The sequence below is a fragment of the Agrilus planipennis genome, unplaced genomic scaffold (genome assembly GCF_000699045.2).
Source record: "Agrilus planipennis isolate EAB-ADULT unplaced genomic scaffold, Apla_2.0 scaffold11, whole genome shotgun sequence".
NCBI classification, from domain to species: domain Eukaryota; kingdom Metazoa; phylum Arthropoda; class Insecta; order Coleoptera; family Buprestidae; genus Agrilus; species Agrilus planipennis.
In genome coordinates this window covers 1,427,220-1,447,129 of record NW_020440736.1, presented here as the reverse complement: position 1 = coordinate 1,447,129, position 19,910 = coordinate 1,427,220, and the positions used below count along the sequence as shown (strand labels likewise).

The 19,910-nt window shown below is 36.1% G+C and overlaps 1 protein-coding gene across 1 annotated transcript; it reads right to left on the bottom strand.

Annotated features, from left to right (window-relative positions):
- Window positions 1-675: 675 nt before the first annotated feature.
- Window positions 676-18,682, bottom strand: LOC108733765 (putative uncharacterized protein DDB_G0282133). Its single transcript, XM_025979855.1, has 4 exons — window positions 18,633-18,682; window positions 15,421-15,607; window positions 3,516-3,710; window positions 676-2,132 (listed from the first exon to the last, which is right to left on the bottom strand). The coding sequence occupies exons 1-4, from the start codon at window positions 18,654-18,656 to the stop codon at window positions 727-729; spliced, it is 1,812 nt and encodes a 603-aa protein (XP_025835640.1). The 5' UTR covers window positions 18,657-18,682; the 3' UTR covers window positions 676-726.
- Window positions 18,683-19,910: the final 1,228 nt, after the last annotated feature.

Genomic DNA, 19,910 nt, shown 5'->3' with positions numbered 1-19,910 from the left:
AATTGTTTGATTCAAATCTGAGACTGATCTGTGTCTAAAGGTTGGAGTCGGCTGGTGTCCACATCCAGATTGAAGAACCTCAGAAGAAGCTGGCAACTCGTGCAACAGACTCCAACAGACAACGACCTTTAGACTTGCATGAAGACTGCATCAGTTCACCTACTGACCGCAGAAGCTTTTGCCAATTTGATCTGTGATTAATTATAATTGGGAATTGATGACTACGGCATTATTTGGCAACCGTCAGCACTTCTTCCCTAGAGCCGATACAGAGAGCTACTTGAGAGCATCTAAAATTCATTTTACTATTGAGTAATTCGTAATCTGTTCTGAGTATAGTTTCCAAGGATTTTGTAGATATTTGCGTTTCAGTTGCTTCAAGCTTCACATTAAGGTTAATAAAATCTTATACAAGATCCGCAAAAATCAAGCGCGACTGAATTCATTTGGAAAGAAAACTTTGGCAGGTTATTGTTAATGTAATTGAATATTTTAGCAGTATAAAGATCCATGTAACATTACCATTTTGTTGTTTTATTTTGGGGGGTGCTCAATAGAAGCCCATGTACGCCGCGCCATTACCGCTTACTTTTGGTTGATTATACGGTAAATAATAACATTTATTTATGTACTTACCATATTCCTGACAATCGGAAACAGCATAAAAGTCCGTGATTTATAAATAAAAAAAAACATGAGATATATTTTTTGAATGTACAATAATATTTACAAATATTCGGATATAAAAATTTTCTTAAAATCCGGAACACTAACACTACAGTTGGGGACCTGGTTTTGACATTTAAATGTGTTGGTGTACGCTTGCAACCCATGATTTGCGAACAAATCGTCGAAATAGGCAGTTCTGGGTGAATACAGGGCCGAACTTTTTTTCACTTCTTTCACACAACTGCAATCTGACAAATTGGAATTGGATCGCGACAATCTACTGAAACTGTTCAGATTAAATTTACATTTGTATTCGTTCGTTACGTAAGAATTCGATCTTTGTATACGAGGAGCGATATTCTCTTCAACGTAAGCGTGGAAACTTTCCAGAGACTTCTTCGAACTGGATCTCGATATCCGGCCAATATTATAATTATTATTATTTTCTATCCGCACATCCAAGAATGATCCATTCTTAAGTGAAGATTTTGAGCTCGTTCTCGACAATCTTCCACTGATTCTTTGAATTTGGTTTTGGTTGTTGTTGTTATTGTTGTTGGAGTCATTTTCATTTTTGTCATTTTTATTTTTGTTAGGATCGTATCCTTGTATTTGGCCTTCATTTTTTTGGGCTTGTAACCGTGCAGGTTTAAAGGTGGACATTGTGGGCCTGATGAACTCGTCACTGTATGACGTGTACGAGTACTCCGGTATATTATCTTGGTTTCGGTTGGGTTTCTGGTAGTACCTGTCGTTCTGGTAGAAATCGAAATCGCAGTTACCATCAGTTGTTATGGAATACCCACTTTGAGATTCTCCATCGTTCTCTTGCCCTGAATTTCCTTGATCCGTAAAGCTATCATCATCGGAGCTACAATCACTGGTAACATTGCCATTTTTGGAGAATTTGTGTCCATTGCTAACTTCATAGAAGCCAGGATTTTGCTTGAACCTCTGTAAGTCTGTTTGTAGGTCGTTTAAAGCATCCTCACTTTTACTCTTCCTGTGATCTAAACCGAACCCGTGTCTTCTACTGTTTTTGTTTCCACTGGCTTTAATTCGGTTCAAGTTCTGGACAGCAAAACTCGAACTGCTTGGCCAATTGTTTTCCATCAAAGGTGCATTTCTGACACTATCGTGACTTATACTGATCCGTTTGTGAAGTGGTCTGGAGTGAAGTATGAAACTGTCGCGATGAATACGTTGAAGCATGGATTTATTGTTCAAGTTTGGTCTGTACCTAATGTCGTGATTAGAAGAGGTATCATCGTTTGAATGGTTTGTTACATTAGAGTTAATTAGATTTCCTCTGTAGCAGTAGTTATGGGTCAAATTGGGTGGGGAAATGCTGTGGTGGAATGTTTGAGAAGAAGAATTGTCTGGATTAGAAATCTGTTCCTGTCTAAGTAAGTGAGATGAGTGGATGTCCATGTTTGCCGATTGTATTGTTGATATCTTCATTCCTGTGAAGGAAAACACATTAAACGAATTTTAGAGATAGGCAAAATGGCTAAATAGTAAAAAATCCTCTAGATTTAATCATAATGCTTCCCTCATCTCAACACCATTCAGACATTAACATTTATTTTAGAAATTTTGTGCTACCGTGTCGTCTTCTCGTTATGGTACCTATTCAAAATTCTTCTGGACTAATCCAACAAATATATAACAGGTCAATTGAAAAGTCCCCGGCCTAAAATAGTAAAACACATTTTTTTTGCAAAATTCGTTTTTTTTATTCAACATAATTCCCTTCAAGGGTGATACACTGATTATAGCGATCCTCCAACTTTTCGATACCATTTTTGTAGTACGATTTGTCCTTTGCTTCAAAATAGGCCTCAGTTTCGGCGATCACCTCTTCATTCGACGAAAATTTTTTCCCAACGAGCATTCTTTTGAGATCTGAAAACAGGAAGTAGTCGCTGGGGGCCAGATCTAGAGAATACGGTGGATGCGGAAGCAATTCGAAGCCCAATTCATGAATTTTTGCCATCGTTTTCACTGACTTGTGAGACGGTGCATTGTCTTGGTGAAGCAGGACTTTCTTTTTCTGCAAATGCGGTCGTTTCTCGGCGATTTCATCCTTCAAACGGTCCAATAACGCTATGTAATAGTCGCTGTTGATGGTCCTTCCTTTTTCAAGGTAGTCAATGAAAATTATTCCACGCGCAACAGTAACAGCCTCTTTTGGGCGTCCACTGCGTTCACCGTCTTCGGTGCTCATTTCACCACGTCTAAACTTAGCATACCAATCCTTGATGGTTGATTTTATTGGGCAGTGTCCGGAAATTCGTTATCAAGCCAAGTTTTTGCTTCAACTGTATTTTTTCCCTTCAAAAAGCAATATTTTATCAACACGCGAAATTCCTTTTTATCCATTTTTTTCACAATAACAAAAGTTGCTTCACTAAAAATGCTATAATTCACAAGCTAATGATCCGACAGCCGTCAAATTTATAGACGCGTCTTTTGAAAGTTAGGACTAACTGAAAATCATATGGATTTAGTTCTGGTGCCGCCATCTATGTGTCAGGCCGGGGACTTTTCAATTGACCCTATATTTCTAAAAAACTCATACACACATAACCAAACACAATTTTTATTCTTATGGATGAAGAATCTTTCAAAAATGGGCATCCAGGAAACCAATAATTTTAAAATGAAGCTAACGTATGTTTAGAAAAACTATCAATAATCGCGTCTTAATTCATACAAAAAACAATATGCCTACAATAAAGAATTGACAAAGGAAAATTAAAAGTCATATGTGTAATCCAAACAAAGCCTGATCTGTTTGTCGTATCCATATACCAATACGTATATTCATAAGTATGCTTACGTACCTGTTTGATTTTTGTGCCTTCGGTAATTGTGAATAATAGGTAGCCTGCCATCTATGCTGGTGTACAACGAACCATTAGTTATGGGAAATTTATGTTCCGAATGTTGCACTGCTCTAACTCTCTCGGGAACAGGATGGTTTATTTCTAAACTTTGAGGCTGACTTTCGAAATGACGAAACTTCCCGTCAAGCCCAACTGAAACAAGAATAAGTAAACATAAGAGCCTAATTATTTATGGAGCAACTGTTTAAATTTCGACTTTTTAAATACGGGAGCGAAACGTGGACGGTTGACGCGGTAGAAAATAAAAGATTGGAAGCTTTGGAAACGTAGACGAATGGTGAGGATAGAGAAGGCTAGAAATGAGGAGGTACTAGAAAGGGTAGTAAAATAGAGGTCGCCATGAAAGTCAATAAGAAATAGGCAAGATGGGTTGGTAGGACATCTTCTCAGGCATGAAGGACTAGTTAGATACATATTAGATGCAGCTAAGGGGGGTACAGATAGACCTAGAGTTGATTACTGTTCACAACTATAGTTAAGGATGTGTGTTCGAGTTCTATTCATCAATTCGTTTCACCTAAAATTTAGTTTCTTTTAATGTCTGCCTTTTGCAAATAATAGTTTCTATCAGAATCAAAATCTTTTGTTTTGATTTCGAGAAGGGTTTCTTTTGTGTCTATGCGTAAAAATAGTGTTATAAATGACACTGCAATAAATCTCAGGATTAAATGTGTACACAAATTAGTTGGGGTTGACAACAAGAAGACTTTCATAAAGTCATGTATTGTGACTTGCAGGTCCATGGAGGACTTGAAGTGTTTAATTTTATTGTTCCATAAATGTTCAAACCTTCACTTGGAAATGGGTCAGATGGTGAAATCTTAGACTATTGTGTTTGCCAGAGCCACCCCCATTTGTAATGACCAATGAAGCTGGTCATCCATAATATTTAGGAAGGAATTCGTACACTCCATCCCCTTTATTTACATATCCAAGTTATTAAGTTGTAGTTTTTCGTTTCTAGGTGAGACAGCCCACACAATTCAGAGACAACTCATTTAATTCCAAGACAGTTTACAAGTTTTCCAAGACAAGTTAATATAGTTCCAAACAAACGAGTTCGGTGTACATAGTCCACATTGTAAATTAAAGTGTACAGTAGATGTAAGTGCAATACAAAATTCAAAAGCAAATCAAAAACGTCTATGCGTTCTTAATCTCAATAACAAATAGTATGGCTAATTATTTTTGATGTTGCCGCCGCTTTATTCTAATGGTTAGCAGCAGGATATTGCTTGATACGAGCCCTTACAAGGCTAACCCCATCCGAACAATGTGGGATGTTCTAGGTTTAAGGAAATTGGTTTAGGTTGGGAAAGAGAGTAAGTGCATCTCCAACCAATCTTAGGACTGACGACCATATGTTGACGAAGTCTGTCTCAATTCGGAAAATATGATTGGATGAATGATTTCAAATATAGTAGTAACAGCAAGGTTGCATGTTATTTAAATCGCGGGTCCTTCTGACTTGCGGGTGTGTCAATAAAATTGTGTTTCTTTAAGTGAGGACAATGGCGAAAGTTTCCCATTCTTGTATTCAAAATCCGCGGGCTGCTTGCCTATTATTATTGTTATTATTATTTGTAACAATCTAACGTACAGCGTTTATGCATGAATTAAAACCTCCGTTGCTCATTTCGTAACCTTTCAGAGAGACGTTGTCGTGTACGACGTCGTACTTAAGTATATACGTAAATAAATTTTAAACGGAAGTGCAAACAATGTTCGCAATTCGAAATAACCTCAATTTATACCGCGCCCGCGATTATAAATACTGTCTGTACATAAGTAATACTTTCTACGAGGTGACGGATTGCGTTATTTGAAGACGGAATGCTGAATTCAAATTAACGCGTGTCTCTTCGTTTCTATTAATGTGAAAATGTTGAAGGAATGTAGGTATGGAAAGTAGTTTTATGGAACAAAAGCACATTGTGTATGGTACACACGGTGTGTCGAAAATGCAGGACAAGTAACTACTTGAGGACCTAATGAATTAAACAGACAATCAAGCAAAACATTTTTTAAGGATTGTTTATAGGCTATAGCCTAATAGCATACGAATAACAAAAAGCAAGTACTTCGTTATTACAGACAGAAATTTCCATTTTTAGGGTTCCGTACCTCAAAAAGAAAGAAGGAACCCTTCGTGGACCGTCTGTATGTCTGTTAAGACCCTGTTCTGAAGAAGGCGTGGATGTTTAAGTTGAAACTAATATAGAGAATAATACAGTATGAAAAACTTTGACATTTAATAGTACTCAATACTAATGTGAAATTTCATTTTTACTTTTCTCGTCCACTATAAATTACCTTATTATCTCATTAACTTGAGGTAATTTATAGTAGATGAAGAAACTAAAAATGAATTTTCACATTAATATGGAGAAAACGATAGAAAAAGGAAAGAGCGCGTACATAGGATATGATGATTTAGAAAAAGCTTTTAACAATGTTAAATATACTTAAAAATTTAGGGATGAGTTACAGATATAGAAGAGTGATACTTAGTTTGTATAAAGAGCAACAGGTAGTTATAGAGCTGGAGCAGCAACGTAGAGAAGTAAATATTAGGAAGGGAGTCAGGCAGGGATGCACACTGTCACCGCTACTTTTTAATCTATAAATCGAAGACGCAATCAACATCATTAAAGACATTATAACAGTTAGGATAGATATAGAGAGGCAAAAGATTAGTATGCTTGGATTTGCAGATAGCAATATTCACATCTAGCAAGGAAGACTTAAAGATAGCTTTAAATAAAATGGAAGCGGTATTGACAAAACAGTGTTGTTTGAAAATATATAAAAGTAAAACAATAATACTGGAATGAATGGGAAGAAAAAATAGGGAAAGAGCGAATGTAAAGATAGGATACGAAATATTAGCAGAAGTGGCTGATTTTAGGTTTCTAGAAAGTCAGATAAATTAGGATGGAAGGAGTAGTAGGGATATAAAACAGAGGATAGCGCAGGGTAGAGTCGCCTTCGATAAAAAGAAGTCATTTCTATGTTTGCGATTTAGAAATTCAACAAAAACTAACGGCGGTATCTATTCTTTCAATTCAAGATATCTGATACTGGCTTTATGCAACTAACAGCTGTTTTAAACATCTCAAGACTTGCTGTTTCTAGTGTACATATATGACTAATGAGGCTGTCTTCTCATTTTTGATTTTTTATTTTTCAATATCATCTCCTTTTGGCTCGATACACTTTTCTAAGCGTTGTTCCAACTATTTTAATCCATTAAGATTTCGGAAGATTCTCGAAGTAGATATATTTGCTTTTTTCACCTAACAACTAACAATTGCAAACACGGGAACAGATGTGTCATGAATTTCAATCAACTCAACTTTGATCTCCTTCAGTGTTAAGCCTTTTAAACGTAAATGTTTAATCACCGCTTGAAACTCATTTTCTTTCATTTATCTATGTAAACAAAATTTTCTCGCTTTAATTTTCAATAAAAATGTAACCCCATGGTAGATATAACTGAAACTTTGAAGCTGTCTCGTAAGCCATGATGCTTTCGAAGGTTTTTTTAAGGACAATGATTTATTAAATTTATTTTTTTTTAATTTATTTATCAGATACAAAAGATTTATTAACAACTGGTCGACAATCGCGTTTACTTTTCTTTTACATGCGCGACCGTCGGGCAAACTCGGCCCTTTTGACTCCCGAGTGCTCCTTAGTTATAGCCAAGGAGCTCCTCATTGATCCTGCGAGTGCGAGTGAGATGATTCTTTCCTTTTGTTATCCCATCCATTTCGTAGCCGAACCCAATCGTATTAGAAAATTTTCGTAGGTATTATGTAAGTTGCGAGAGAGACTTCACTCTTCTACGGGATGAAGGGACTTGATATGGGAGTGGAAGGGAGAAGAAAAAGAGAAAGCAATACTGCTTACTCTCTCGTACTCATTGAAGAGTATGGAGTGACCCAAATTAACCTCAGGTAGCGGCTATTAAGAAGTTAAAGTTTGCCCGGCTCTGGTCTAGATATCATGCTTAAAATATTAACTGGTTGACCACTGTTTTAAATTGGCGCTTAGTTCGACTGTTTCAGGACTGGAACTAAAACTCTTGAACTTTGCGCCAAAATCACTACAGCCGCCATATTTTGGATGTTACGAGCACCATCTCTTAAATTTTCTAAGAATTTATAAAACGACCCTCTTGCTAAAGGTGAAACCCTTCGATTATTTGATATTTAAAAACTATTTCCGATACTATTCCCTTAGTAGTTATGAAGACCAACCATAAATTAAAAATTCTGAAAAAGAGGGAAGGTAGGAGACGTCTCAACTTAGAAAAGCTAAAATGTAACGAAGCGCATGATAGGCTAGGTAAAAGGACAGACGAAATACTAAAGGCGGCTGGAGAAACGAATGACCGGGACATAGAGACAGAATGGAACTGCATTAAAACGTGCCTAAAGTCAGCAGCTGCAGAGGTACTAGGTCTTAAACAAAACGAAAGTAGGAAATCCTGGATAACAAATGAGATTGTAGGATTAATAGACGAAAGGCGGAAATACAAAAACAGGACAGACGAAGAAGGGCAAAACAGATATAAAGCTATAAAGTGGGAAATAATTAGGAAGTGTAGGGCAGCTAAGGAACAGTGGATTGATATGAGGTGTAAGGAAGTAGAAGAAAAGTTTGAAGAAGGTAAAACCGATGAGGCTTATAATATAATTAAAAGGAATTTTAGAGATGTAGGATACAGTAGTAATACTATAAGAAATGAGGCAGGGGTCATTTTGATAGAAAATGGAGAAAAGGCAGATAGGTGGAAAGAATATTTAGAGAACCTATACGCAGGCCCTGAGTTAGGAGATATATTACAGAAGGACGATAGTGTGGAAATAGATGAGCTTGGTTATTCCATAATGAGAGAAGAGTTCGATGTAGCATTAAAAACATAAAGAATAATAAGACGCCAGGTGTAGATGGGATACAGGGGGAAATTCTAAAACATGCAGGACAAGAGGTTAGAGATCGTATGTTTAAGTTGGTTAGTCACATTTACGAAACGGGGAAAGTCGCAGAGGATTATAAACGGAACGTAGTAGTAACATTACCTAAGAAGAGGGGCGCGGATTGATGCGAGACATTTCGAACAATTAGCTTAACTTCCCATGCGTCAAAAATCTTAACTAGAATTGTACAGAGTAGGATGGAAAAAAGGGCGGAAGAACTATTAGGGGAAGATCAAAAATAAGTTATTTTATGGATATCATAAAAATAGTGAATTTCACATGTTAAGGGCCTCAATCATCACTCAGTCTTTAAATACAACAATTCTTCAGGTGAAGAAAACTAAAAGTCTGCTTATGTAGAAATTTGTAGTTTCGTGTATAATTCGTATATCTTTTTTATTTATTGCACACAATTTCTTTAATGCGTAATCTATCCATTCATACGCTGTTGTTTTACCTAAAGTAGCTTCAAATAGAAAAGGCAATTATTCTTAACAATTATATCAACATTATTCCCACTGTCTATTGCATACCATGCGGCGAGCGCCAGTTGCAGAGCAATCAAATGAACAAATGATTTCACTTTTTCTGGACTGAGACAATTCACTGGATATCTAGTTTACGTCACGACCGAACGTTTCGACGAGTCAACGAAGAACGTATCTAATCTGCATTTAAACGATAATTTCCGAGCAATTGTAAAAATAAATTAATTGAGAACTACCATTGGTAGAAAGTAAATTTCTATCATTGTGATTTCTAAACAATGAAATAGTTTCCGTTTTTTTTTCTTTTAGCGTACCTACTTTTGATAAAATTAATGAATGTGGTACATCTATAAGTATATACACAGTTATATTGGGCTCAGGTGCCGAATTCGAACCAATTCCGAAATAAATTAGCAGATCTTGACTTATTCAGAACAAATGTAACAGATGCCAAATACGGCGATCATTTCATCATCAGTTCACGTATGTCATCTGTTTAAATCGTATTTAAGTCAAATGTCGAACTTCTTGATTAATCGACATTTGCTAAAACTGAAATTAGGTACTGTCCAAAATTACTTATTTTTGGGGTAGGGGTAGGGTAACAAACTAGATTTATTCATTGTATTTATTACAAACAATTTTACTAGTGTAATAAAGTAAAATAAAAATACTGGTATGCATAGGAAGAAAGGTAGAGAAGGAGCGAATATACAGATAGGAGACGAAAAATTAGAAGCGGCTTCTTTTAGGTATCTAGGAAATCAGATAAGTCAGGACAGAAGGAGTAGTAGGGAAATAAAGGATTGCTGAAGGTGATGTTCGGAGCGCAGCGCTGTACGGCTGTGAAAAATGGACGGTGGGCGCTGCGGAAAAGAAAAGGTTAGAGGCGTTCGAAATGTGATGTTACAGGCGAATAATGAGGACACCGTAGATGGAGAAGGTTAGAAATGAAGAGATGGGTTGCTAGGGCACCTTCTCAGACTTGAAGGTCTAGTCAAAGAAATATTAGAGGCAGAAACGGGAGTTAGGAGGGGTAGAAACCTAGATTATATTCAAATTAGAAAGAGGAGACTGTGGTAAATATTAAATAGGAATACTCACCCCTAATTACCACAAATAATAAAACACGTGTTTCGCCCATTTCATACGTAAAATTATTTGTGGTAATTAGGGGTGAGTATTCCTTTTAATTTTTAATTAGATTATATTACTGTTCACAAATAGTTAAAGATGCGGGATGTTCTAGTTTTAGGGAAATGCCGAAGATTAGCTTAGGATAGGAAGGAGTGGAGGTGCGTATCCAACCACTCTTAAGAATGACGACCTTATGATGATGGTATTTTGCGTATTGAACACAATGTATTCCATTGAACGCAATCTTTCACAAATTACCCTAATGAACAAAATTAATTATAACATAGAATCAGTATATGTGTATGTCGTGCCCACCATGCAGGGATCTTTTTTCTTTCGAGGTTGATTAGTAGGAAACACGCTGGAAGGTAGGTCGAAAGGAACACTTCAGCCTCCTTTCAGGAATCGTGGGAATGGGTGGATGGTGATTCGGGTGAGAGACGGATGAAATGAAGACAGAAGAGAATGAAAGATTATCTGTGGAATATTACTGCCCCGGCATTTGCCTAACTGATCCAATAAAACCACAGAAAAACTTGGATCAAAGCAGACGGACTCGAAATCGAACCGGCCTCCTCCTGAATGCTAAGCAATGGTCTAAACTTCTAGGCCATGCCGCTTGGTATTTTATAATTGTGAAGACGTGCTTTAAATTTTCTGTTTATATGTATTTATGATAGTTGTTAGTTTGTAGAACTTTTACTATCACATTTTGAAGGGACTTTATTCATAAGCACATCTAGGAATTTCTCAATAGCACATTTCTCATCAGCTACAGATCAATAAATGGTTCGCAAATAAAACCTTCAGAAACTCTGCTAGCACCCGCCGTGTCGGCGTCTTCAAATTATGACTTGACATTATCAATATTTTCCGAACNGGAGTGACCCAAATTAACCTCAGGTAGCGGCTATTAAGAAGTTAAAGTTTGCCCGGCTCTGGTCTAGATATCATGCTTAAAATATTAACTGGTTGACCACTGTTTTAAATTGGCGCTTAGTTCGACTGTTTCAGGACTGGAACTAAAACTCTTGAACTTTGCGCCAAAATCACTACAGCCGCCATATTTTGGATGTTACGAGCACCATCTCTTAAATTTTCTAAGAATTTATAAAACGACCCTCTTGCTAAAGGTGAAACCCTTCGATTATTTGATATTTAAAAACTATTTCCGATACTATTCCCTTAGTAGTTATGAAGACCAACCATAAATTAAAAATTCTGAAAAAGAGGGAAGGTAGGAGACGTCTCAACTTAGAAAAGCTAAAATGTAACGAAGCGCATGATAGGCTAGGTAAAAGGACAGACGAAATACTAAAGGCGGCTGGAGAAACGAATGACCGGGACATAGAGACAGAATGGAACTGCATTAAAACGTGCCTAAAGTCAGCAGCTGCAGAGGTACTAGGTCTTAAACAAAACGAAAGTAGGAAATCCTGGATAACAAATGAGATTGTAGGATTAATAGACGAAAGGCGGAAATACAAAAACAGGACAGACGAAGAAGGGCAAAACAGATATAAAGCTATAAAGTGGGAAATAATTAGGAAGTGTAGGGCAGCTAAGGAACAGTGGATTGATATGAGGTGTAAGGAAGTAGAAGAAAAGTTTGAAGAAGGTAAAACCGATGAGGCTTATAATATAATTAAAAGGAATTTTAGAGATGTAGGATACAGTAGTAATACTATAAGAAATGAGGCAGGGGTCATTTTGATAGAAAATGGAGAAAAGGCAGATAGGTGGAAAGAATATTTAGAGAACCTATACGCAGGCCCTGAGTTAGGAGATATATTACAGAAGGACGATAGTGTGGAAATAGATGAGCTTGGTTATTCCATAATGAGAGAAGAGTTCGATGTAGCATTAAAAACATAAAGAATAATAAGACGCCAGGTGTAGATGGGATACAGGGGGAAATTCTAAAACATGCAGGACAAGAGGTTAGAGATCGTATGTTTAAGTTGGTTAGTCACATTTACGAAACGGGGAAAGTCGCAGAGGATTATAAACGGAACGTAGTAGTAACATTACCTAAGAAGAGGGGCGCGGATTGATGCGAGACATTTCGAACAATTAGCTTAACTTCCCATGCGTCAAAAATCTTAACTAGAATTGTACAGAGTAGGATGGAAAAAAGGGCGGAAGAACTATTAGGGGAAGATCAAAAATAAGTTATTTTATGGATATCATAAAAATAGTGAATTTCACATGTTAAGGGCCTCAATCATCACTCAGTCTTTAAATACAACAATTCTTCAGGTGAAGAAAACTAAAAGTCTGCTTATGTAGAAATTTGTAGTTTCGTGTATAATTCGTATATCTTTTTTATTTATTGCACACAATTTCTTTAATGCGTAATCTATCCATTCATACGCTGTTGTTTTACCTAAAGTAGCTTCAAATAGAAAAGGCAATTATTCTTAACAATTATATCAACATTATTCCCACTGTCTATTGCATACCATGCGGCGAGCGCCAGTTGCAGAGCAATCAAATGAACAAATGATTTCACTTTTTCTGGACTGAGACAATTCACTGGATATCTAGTTTACGTCACGACCGAACGTTTCGACGAGTCAACGAAGAACGTATCTAATCTGCATTTAAACGATAATTTCCGAGCAATTGTAAAAATAAATTAATTGAGAACTACCATTGGTAGAAAGTAAATTTCTATCATTGTGATTTCTAAACAATGAAATAGTTTCCGTTTTTTTTTCTTTTAGCGTACCTACTTTTGATAAAATTAATGAATGTGGTACATCTATAAGTATATACACAGTTATATTGGGCTCAGGTGCCGAATTCGAACCAATTCCGAAATAAATTAGCAGATCTTGACTTATTCAGAACAAATGTAACAGATGCCAAATACGGCGATCATTTCATCATCAGTTCACGTATGTCATCTGTTTAAATCGTATTTAAGTCAAATGTCGAACTTCTTGATTAATCGACATTTGCTAAAACTGAAATTAGGTACTGTCCAAAATTACTTATTTTTGGGGTAGGGGTAGGGTAACAAACTAGATTTATTCATTGTATTTATTACAAACAATTTTACTAGTGTAATAAAGTAAAATAAAAATACTGGTATGCATAGGAAGAAAGGTAGAGAAGGAGCGAATATACAGATAGGAGACGAAAAATTAGAAGCGGCTTCTTTTAGGTATCTAGGAAATCAGATAAGTCAGGACAGAAGGAGTAGTAGGGAAATAAAGGATTGCTGAAGGTGATGTTCGGAGCGCAGCGCTGTACGGCTGTGAAAAATGGACGGTGGGCGCTGCGGAAAAGAAAAGGTTAGAGGCGTTCGAAATGTGATGTTACAGGCGAATAATGAGGACACCGTAGATGGAGAAGGTTAGAAATGAAGAGATGGGTTGCTAGGGCACCTTCTCAGACTTGAAGGTCTAGTCAAAGAAATATTAGAGGCAGAAACGGGAGTTAGGAGGGGTAGAAACCTAGATTATATTCAAATTAGAAAGAGGAGACTGTGGTAAATATTAAATAGGAATACTCACCCCTAATTACCACAAATAATAAAACACGTGTTTCGCCCATTTCATACGTAAAATTATTTGTGGTAATTAGGGGTGAGTATTCCTTTTAATTTTTAATTAGATTATATTACTGTTCACAAATAGTTAAAGATGCGGGATGTTCTAGTTTTAGGGAAATGCCGAAGATTAGCTTAGGATAGGAAGGAGTGGAGGTGCGTATCCAACCACTCTTAAGAATGACGACCTTATGATGATGGTATTTTGCGTATTGAACACAATGTATTCCATTGAACGCAATCTTTCACAAATTACCCTAATGAACAAAATTAATTATAACATAGAATCAGTATATGTGTATGTCGTGCCCACCATGCAGGGATCTTTTTTCTTTCGAGGTTGATTAGTAGGAAACACGCTGGAAGGTAGGTCGAAAGGAACACTTCAGCCTCCTTTCAGGAATCGTGGGAATGGGTGGATGGTGATTCGGGTGAGAGACGGATGAAATGAAGACAGAAGAGAATGAAAGATTATCTGTGGAATATTACTGCCCCGGCATTTGCCTAACTGATCCAATAAAACCACAGAAAAACTTGGATCAAAGCAGACGGACTCGAAATCGAACCGGCCTCCTCCTGAATGCTAAGCAATGGTCTAAACTTCTAGGCCATGCCGCTTGGTATTTTATAATTGTGAAGACGTGCTTTAAATTTTCTGTTTATATGTATTTATGATAGTTGTTAGTTTGTAGAACTTTTACTATCACATTTTGAAGGGACTTTATTCATAAGCACATCTAGGAATTTCTCAATAGCACATTTCTCATCAGCTACAGATCAATAAATGGTTCGCAAATAAAACCTTCAGAAACTCTGCTAGCACCCGCCGTGTCGGCGTCTTCAAATTATGACTTGACATTATCAATATTTTCCGAACCGAGTAGGCGTTACCACCTCTGTTTATCGAAGGCCGTTCTACCCCTGTATATATTCATTATTTCCAATCCCAGCAAAATATGAATTTTGGACGCACCTACGATACGCCCAAAATTATCAGCACAATTATTATAAATAAGTATGTAACTTTAATCAGAAGATACCGAGCGGCATGGCCTAGAGGTTTAAACCATTACTTAGCATTCGGGATGACGCCGTTTCGATTCTGGGTTCATCTGCCTTGATCCAAGTTTTTCTGTGGTTTCCTTGGATCACTTAGGAAAATGCTGGGTCAGTAGTATTCCACAGATAATCGTTCATTCTCTTCTGTCTTCATTTCGTCCGTCTCACCCACGATTCCTGAAAGGAGGCTGAAGGGGGCCTTCCGCCCTACTTTCGGGCGTAGTCCGGAAGTACTGCCCGTCCACCAGCATTAATAGCTGGTGGGAATGAAACACCCAAAAGTTTTTTTTTAGTCAGAAAGAACTTCAAGTATTTCAATTCATTCACTTCAAGTGGTTCAAGAATTTCAACTCATTTATTTCAAGCAGTTCATTCAATGCAATTCGTGACCTGTACAATTGCAATTCCGTGACCTGTACAATTCACTGAGTTCAAGCATTCAACAGAACTCATTTTCAGTATCTACAAGTAATCAGCCTTCGTTTATGTGTGAACCTTATCTTTTTTCGAACGGACATGTAACGTGACATTTTAGTGACCATTCTGTACTTGTTCTAATTAAGCATAGCTCAAGATGTTGAAGTGTCTTGTTTGAAAGCATAAACATCTAAACATACCTTGTGGAAGTTTTTCATCTTCTACGTGCCTGTCAGAACACCTATAAACACTGGTCACCCATGTACAAAATCTGGTATCGACTAGACCCAAACCAATGGGTATTAAGACGTCTTGAAGTTGTGCCATCCAAAGGGCTGCTCCTGCCACTGGCCATGGATAGATTAACCATGGAAAAATACATAGAATCTGAAAAAAAAAATTATAAACATTACTTTATTTATTACTACCTATATATTGCTGTTTCTATCACACTTTTAGATTAATTTAATGGTCAACTTTAGGTAGATAAGAAATTCTTAAGTTGCACACCCAAAATTACGCTGAAATCTCCTTTAATATGGGCTAAGCATGCCCACTTTATATATTTAATTAAACTCTACAACTGTTTCGGTTTATTGAGCCTTTATTAAGGCTAGTTTAGTAACTTTTGGACTGCCTCAAGTGGGAACATACATACATACGCCATGCAGCATGAAGTTAGTTACAAGTTACGTACGTTCAACCCTTTAGCAGAGACGCAAAATGGTTTTTTTAAAAATATTTAAATACAAAAGATAAATACTTTTTTGATTTTGTTATTTCAAACGTAAAATACAAAATAGATTTCCCCTTTGTATTTTAAATGCAAAATACGTATTTTCAAAATACTTTCTTCAAATAAGTACTTTTTTGTAATATCTATTTAAGTTTCTATATTCACTTAAGTATAAACTATTTTTTAAGAAAACTTTGCAGTCATATTCTCAGTTTTTAAATATTGGAGTTTTTCTAGACGAATAGTGGTGTTTGCATTACATCACCAGCTGCAAAGATTGAGTATGATTCATATTTTTCTGTGATAGTTTCTTCAGTTCAGCAACAACTAATTCTTCTATATGCTTTTTTAATTGCCTTTGTGATCCGTTTTAATTGGCAAAAAGACACTGACACCAAAATAAAAAAAAAATGAAATCCATAGTTTATTTAGCTTTGGGTTCATCTGATAAGTGGAGTATTTCGAATAGTTTTCTAAGAATTTTGGATTATACGCATTTATTAGCACATCCCAATATCTTGTCGTTTTCAGTTTCACATGGCTGGCGTATATCAAATCGATATTGTTTTGTGGGCTATTTTATTATAATTCATAGAAGTTCGTAGTTTCTTGCTACGATAAGTGGTGATTTGACAGGTGCTGATATCAATTTGGAACTTTGAAATTCCATGGACCATAACATTGAAACCGAAAGACAATATCGATCCAATATTTTAGATTATCCATTTCCAAGGAGTTTAGAATTTTTTGAGCTCTCTTCAGTTAAAGAATCAGAAGGTATTCATGGAATGTCTCGTTGTCCCTTTTTTAAGTTTCTAATACCTTCAATAGCCAAAATGAGCAACATTCATTCATCATTTTATATAATGTTTGATCGGTGATACAAGCAACACTTTTAACGGCAAAAATGTATTTTGCATTTTACAAATAGAAAATACGTTTGGAAAAAGATTTTAAATAAAATACAAAATGCTTTTCTCAAAAAAGTATTTAAATGCAAGATAAAAATAGGTATTTTTTATTTTGTATTTGCATTTTAAATGCAAGTATCTCAAATAAATCAAATCTCTGCCTTCTAGACTGCATTCACGTCTAAAATGATGTAATTTAATGTTATTTTCGGATTTAGCATAAGACTATAATATATTTTCTCTACTACAAGTGAGTTAAATGTCCAATTACTATAACCTTTTGGATTGGCTAGTACAGAGTATGTTGATGACGTAAATGCGGTCTCTCAATAATTTAACTGTACCGTCTCTTTATTGCCAGATATCCTATCAATTAGAATAAGCTTTTAAAGATGACTGTATTCCATTATTATGGGTACCTATATCACTTATTGTGATAGCTTAACATTTACGGTACTTGCAATCTAGTATTTCGATAAACAATAACAGATGTGCGTTACATATCACGTTTTATGTATAGTTTCATGTTACCGAATTGTTTAAAATTAAAGCGTGCGTTGTTCATTGTTTCAGTTTTCACAAAAGACATTTTCAACGTTATGGGTGTTGTTGACAGGTCGCTATAACGCAACAATGAAGTGTTTGATGTTATTTACAGGTATTATATGTATACAAATACATTCTGTTGAATTTAGCGAGCACTTCTAATTAATTTACAAGTAATATATACTTGATGAATCGAATTGAAACGGTCTCAAACATCGACGATTTTCTCATGTCAGCTGCGTACCTACAGAACACAAACTACTGATAATGTTCGGTGTTACAAAGACATTTCTTAGTTACATTATTTTTGGTATAATTCTTAGGTTTATTAGGTTATTCATCTCATTTGATTTGTATATTTTGTAAATAGATGTTCTTCCCTGGTCGTAAATGCAATTCTTACGACCAGCTAAACTAAGTTTATTATCTGGTTTGCCCAGACATCATTTCTCGGAGGGTTGGTACCTGACTGGGTAATTTCTCCACCAGATGTACTTTCAGGTATAATCCATTTCAACTTTTTCCATCATTATCGTGGGGGTGGAGTAAGTTATAAATGAGTGTCCTTGTAAGATTTAAAAAAGATCCAAATCTCATTCCAATCAATCAATTTAAAACCAACATATTAACCAAATTAACCGAAAAACAAGTTATTCCTAGTGTATCATATCACTAACCAACTTTGTATATATTGTGTCTTGTGTAAATAAAATTGTATATAAAACAAATCTACAGTCCATTACTTCTTCGAAGTGATTTCACCAAATTAATAACCGGCGGGATACCGCCATATCCAACAATTAGCTTCTCTAAATAATTTTCTAGAATATAAATACATCCCATGTTTCCTAGATATAACAAGGCCCTCTACTGATAATGATGGAGGAACTTGTAATGATAATTTCTTTACAAAATCCAATAACATTAACTTGAAGGCTTACAAAATAACGAATCCTTATAACGACCATTATCGTTTACTGGTCGCCGTAGATAAATTAAAAACTTAAGAGATTAACACAACATTTTATAAAATACCACAAATGGCGCGGTAAACGCCATCTGTAGTACGATGCTACACTTTAGGATTACGTATGCTCCAACAAGATCCACTTGTGTGGATATCTACTTGCTGAAACNAATGGGATGCAGTTTGTCGCTCGGTAGTTTGTGCTGTTTTTTTTTCTTTTAAATCGGGTCCGTATAGTACAAGTAAACTCACCCCCGGTGTCATAATTGACATCATTACAAGGTCATCAGTCCTAAGACTGGTTGGACACGCACCTCCACTCTTTCCTAACCGAACGAATCTTCACATTTCCCTAAAACTAGAACAACCCATATCCTTAACTATTTGCGAACAGTAAGTAACAGGCGTAAATTATAGTATTAATACAGATAGGACAGTAGCGTACTAGGAAATAATTTAAAAATATGACTTATCAAAAAGAAAAAATTAACCTATTGCTGTTGTTTTATAGTTAGTTTTCACATTCGCTGTCATCATGGGAATCTCTATCACTGTCACAAATATCAACAATTAGTTCTTCTGTTTGTATGTCTATTACTTGCTCACTGATCCCTATTTTTAAATATTTAATCTAAGCCCCTGATAGGAATACTGAAGAATGATGGCTGCAATCATTATACCTAAAACTGCCTACTTTTGCCACCGCGCATCCACGCCATTTTAAAATTTCCGCCAGCTTCCAGCGTCAGGCTTGTATGTCTCTGACTAGACCTTCATGGCTGAGAAGGTGTCCTACTGATCTTTCTTGCCTATTCCTTATTGCCTTCCATAGAGTCCTCTGTTCTCCTATTCTTTCTGATACTTTTTTTTACTTTTTTTAAGTTTTGGAAACAGATAAAAGTAGAATGGGGCCAAATCAGGGCTGTATGCAGGATTATTGGTGACACTGAACTAAGACGTCTGTTTGTTGCACATGTCACACAGTTCGGGTGTGATATGGCATTGACATGCTGAAGGAAATGGTACCTCATGTGTCGAATTCGTGTTTTAAATTTTCGCCGACACAAGCGGTTAACAAGAGATTTGCTCTGACAATTGGGAAATCAGCCAAAGACAAAAGAGATCCTCCAGCGAAAGTAGGCGTGTGCTGGATTCCTTGCAGGTGTAGAAAATTTTCCTTAGAAATTAGAAAGGAATCTATTAAGACCAGAATAAAAGAATACAAAGCAAATTATTATCTATAGTGTATTCAAAACCAAGAGTCACCATCATAAACAAATGCACAGCACGTGATCACCTCGTATCCTCATAGACTATCGTACATACAAGATGAAATACGTACGACCCGATTGGTTAATTTTCACGTACATGCATTTGTTTATGTTGGTGACCCTTGATTTTGAATACACTTTAGAACACACCAACAAATCCGCAGTGGCAGGACACACTTTAAACAGCATAAACCACTCAATTAAATTCGAAGACACTGAAATTTTGGCGACGGAATTATCATAGGTTCCAGACCATATA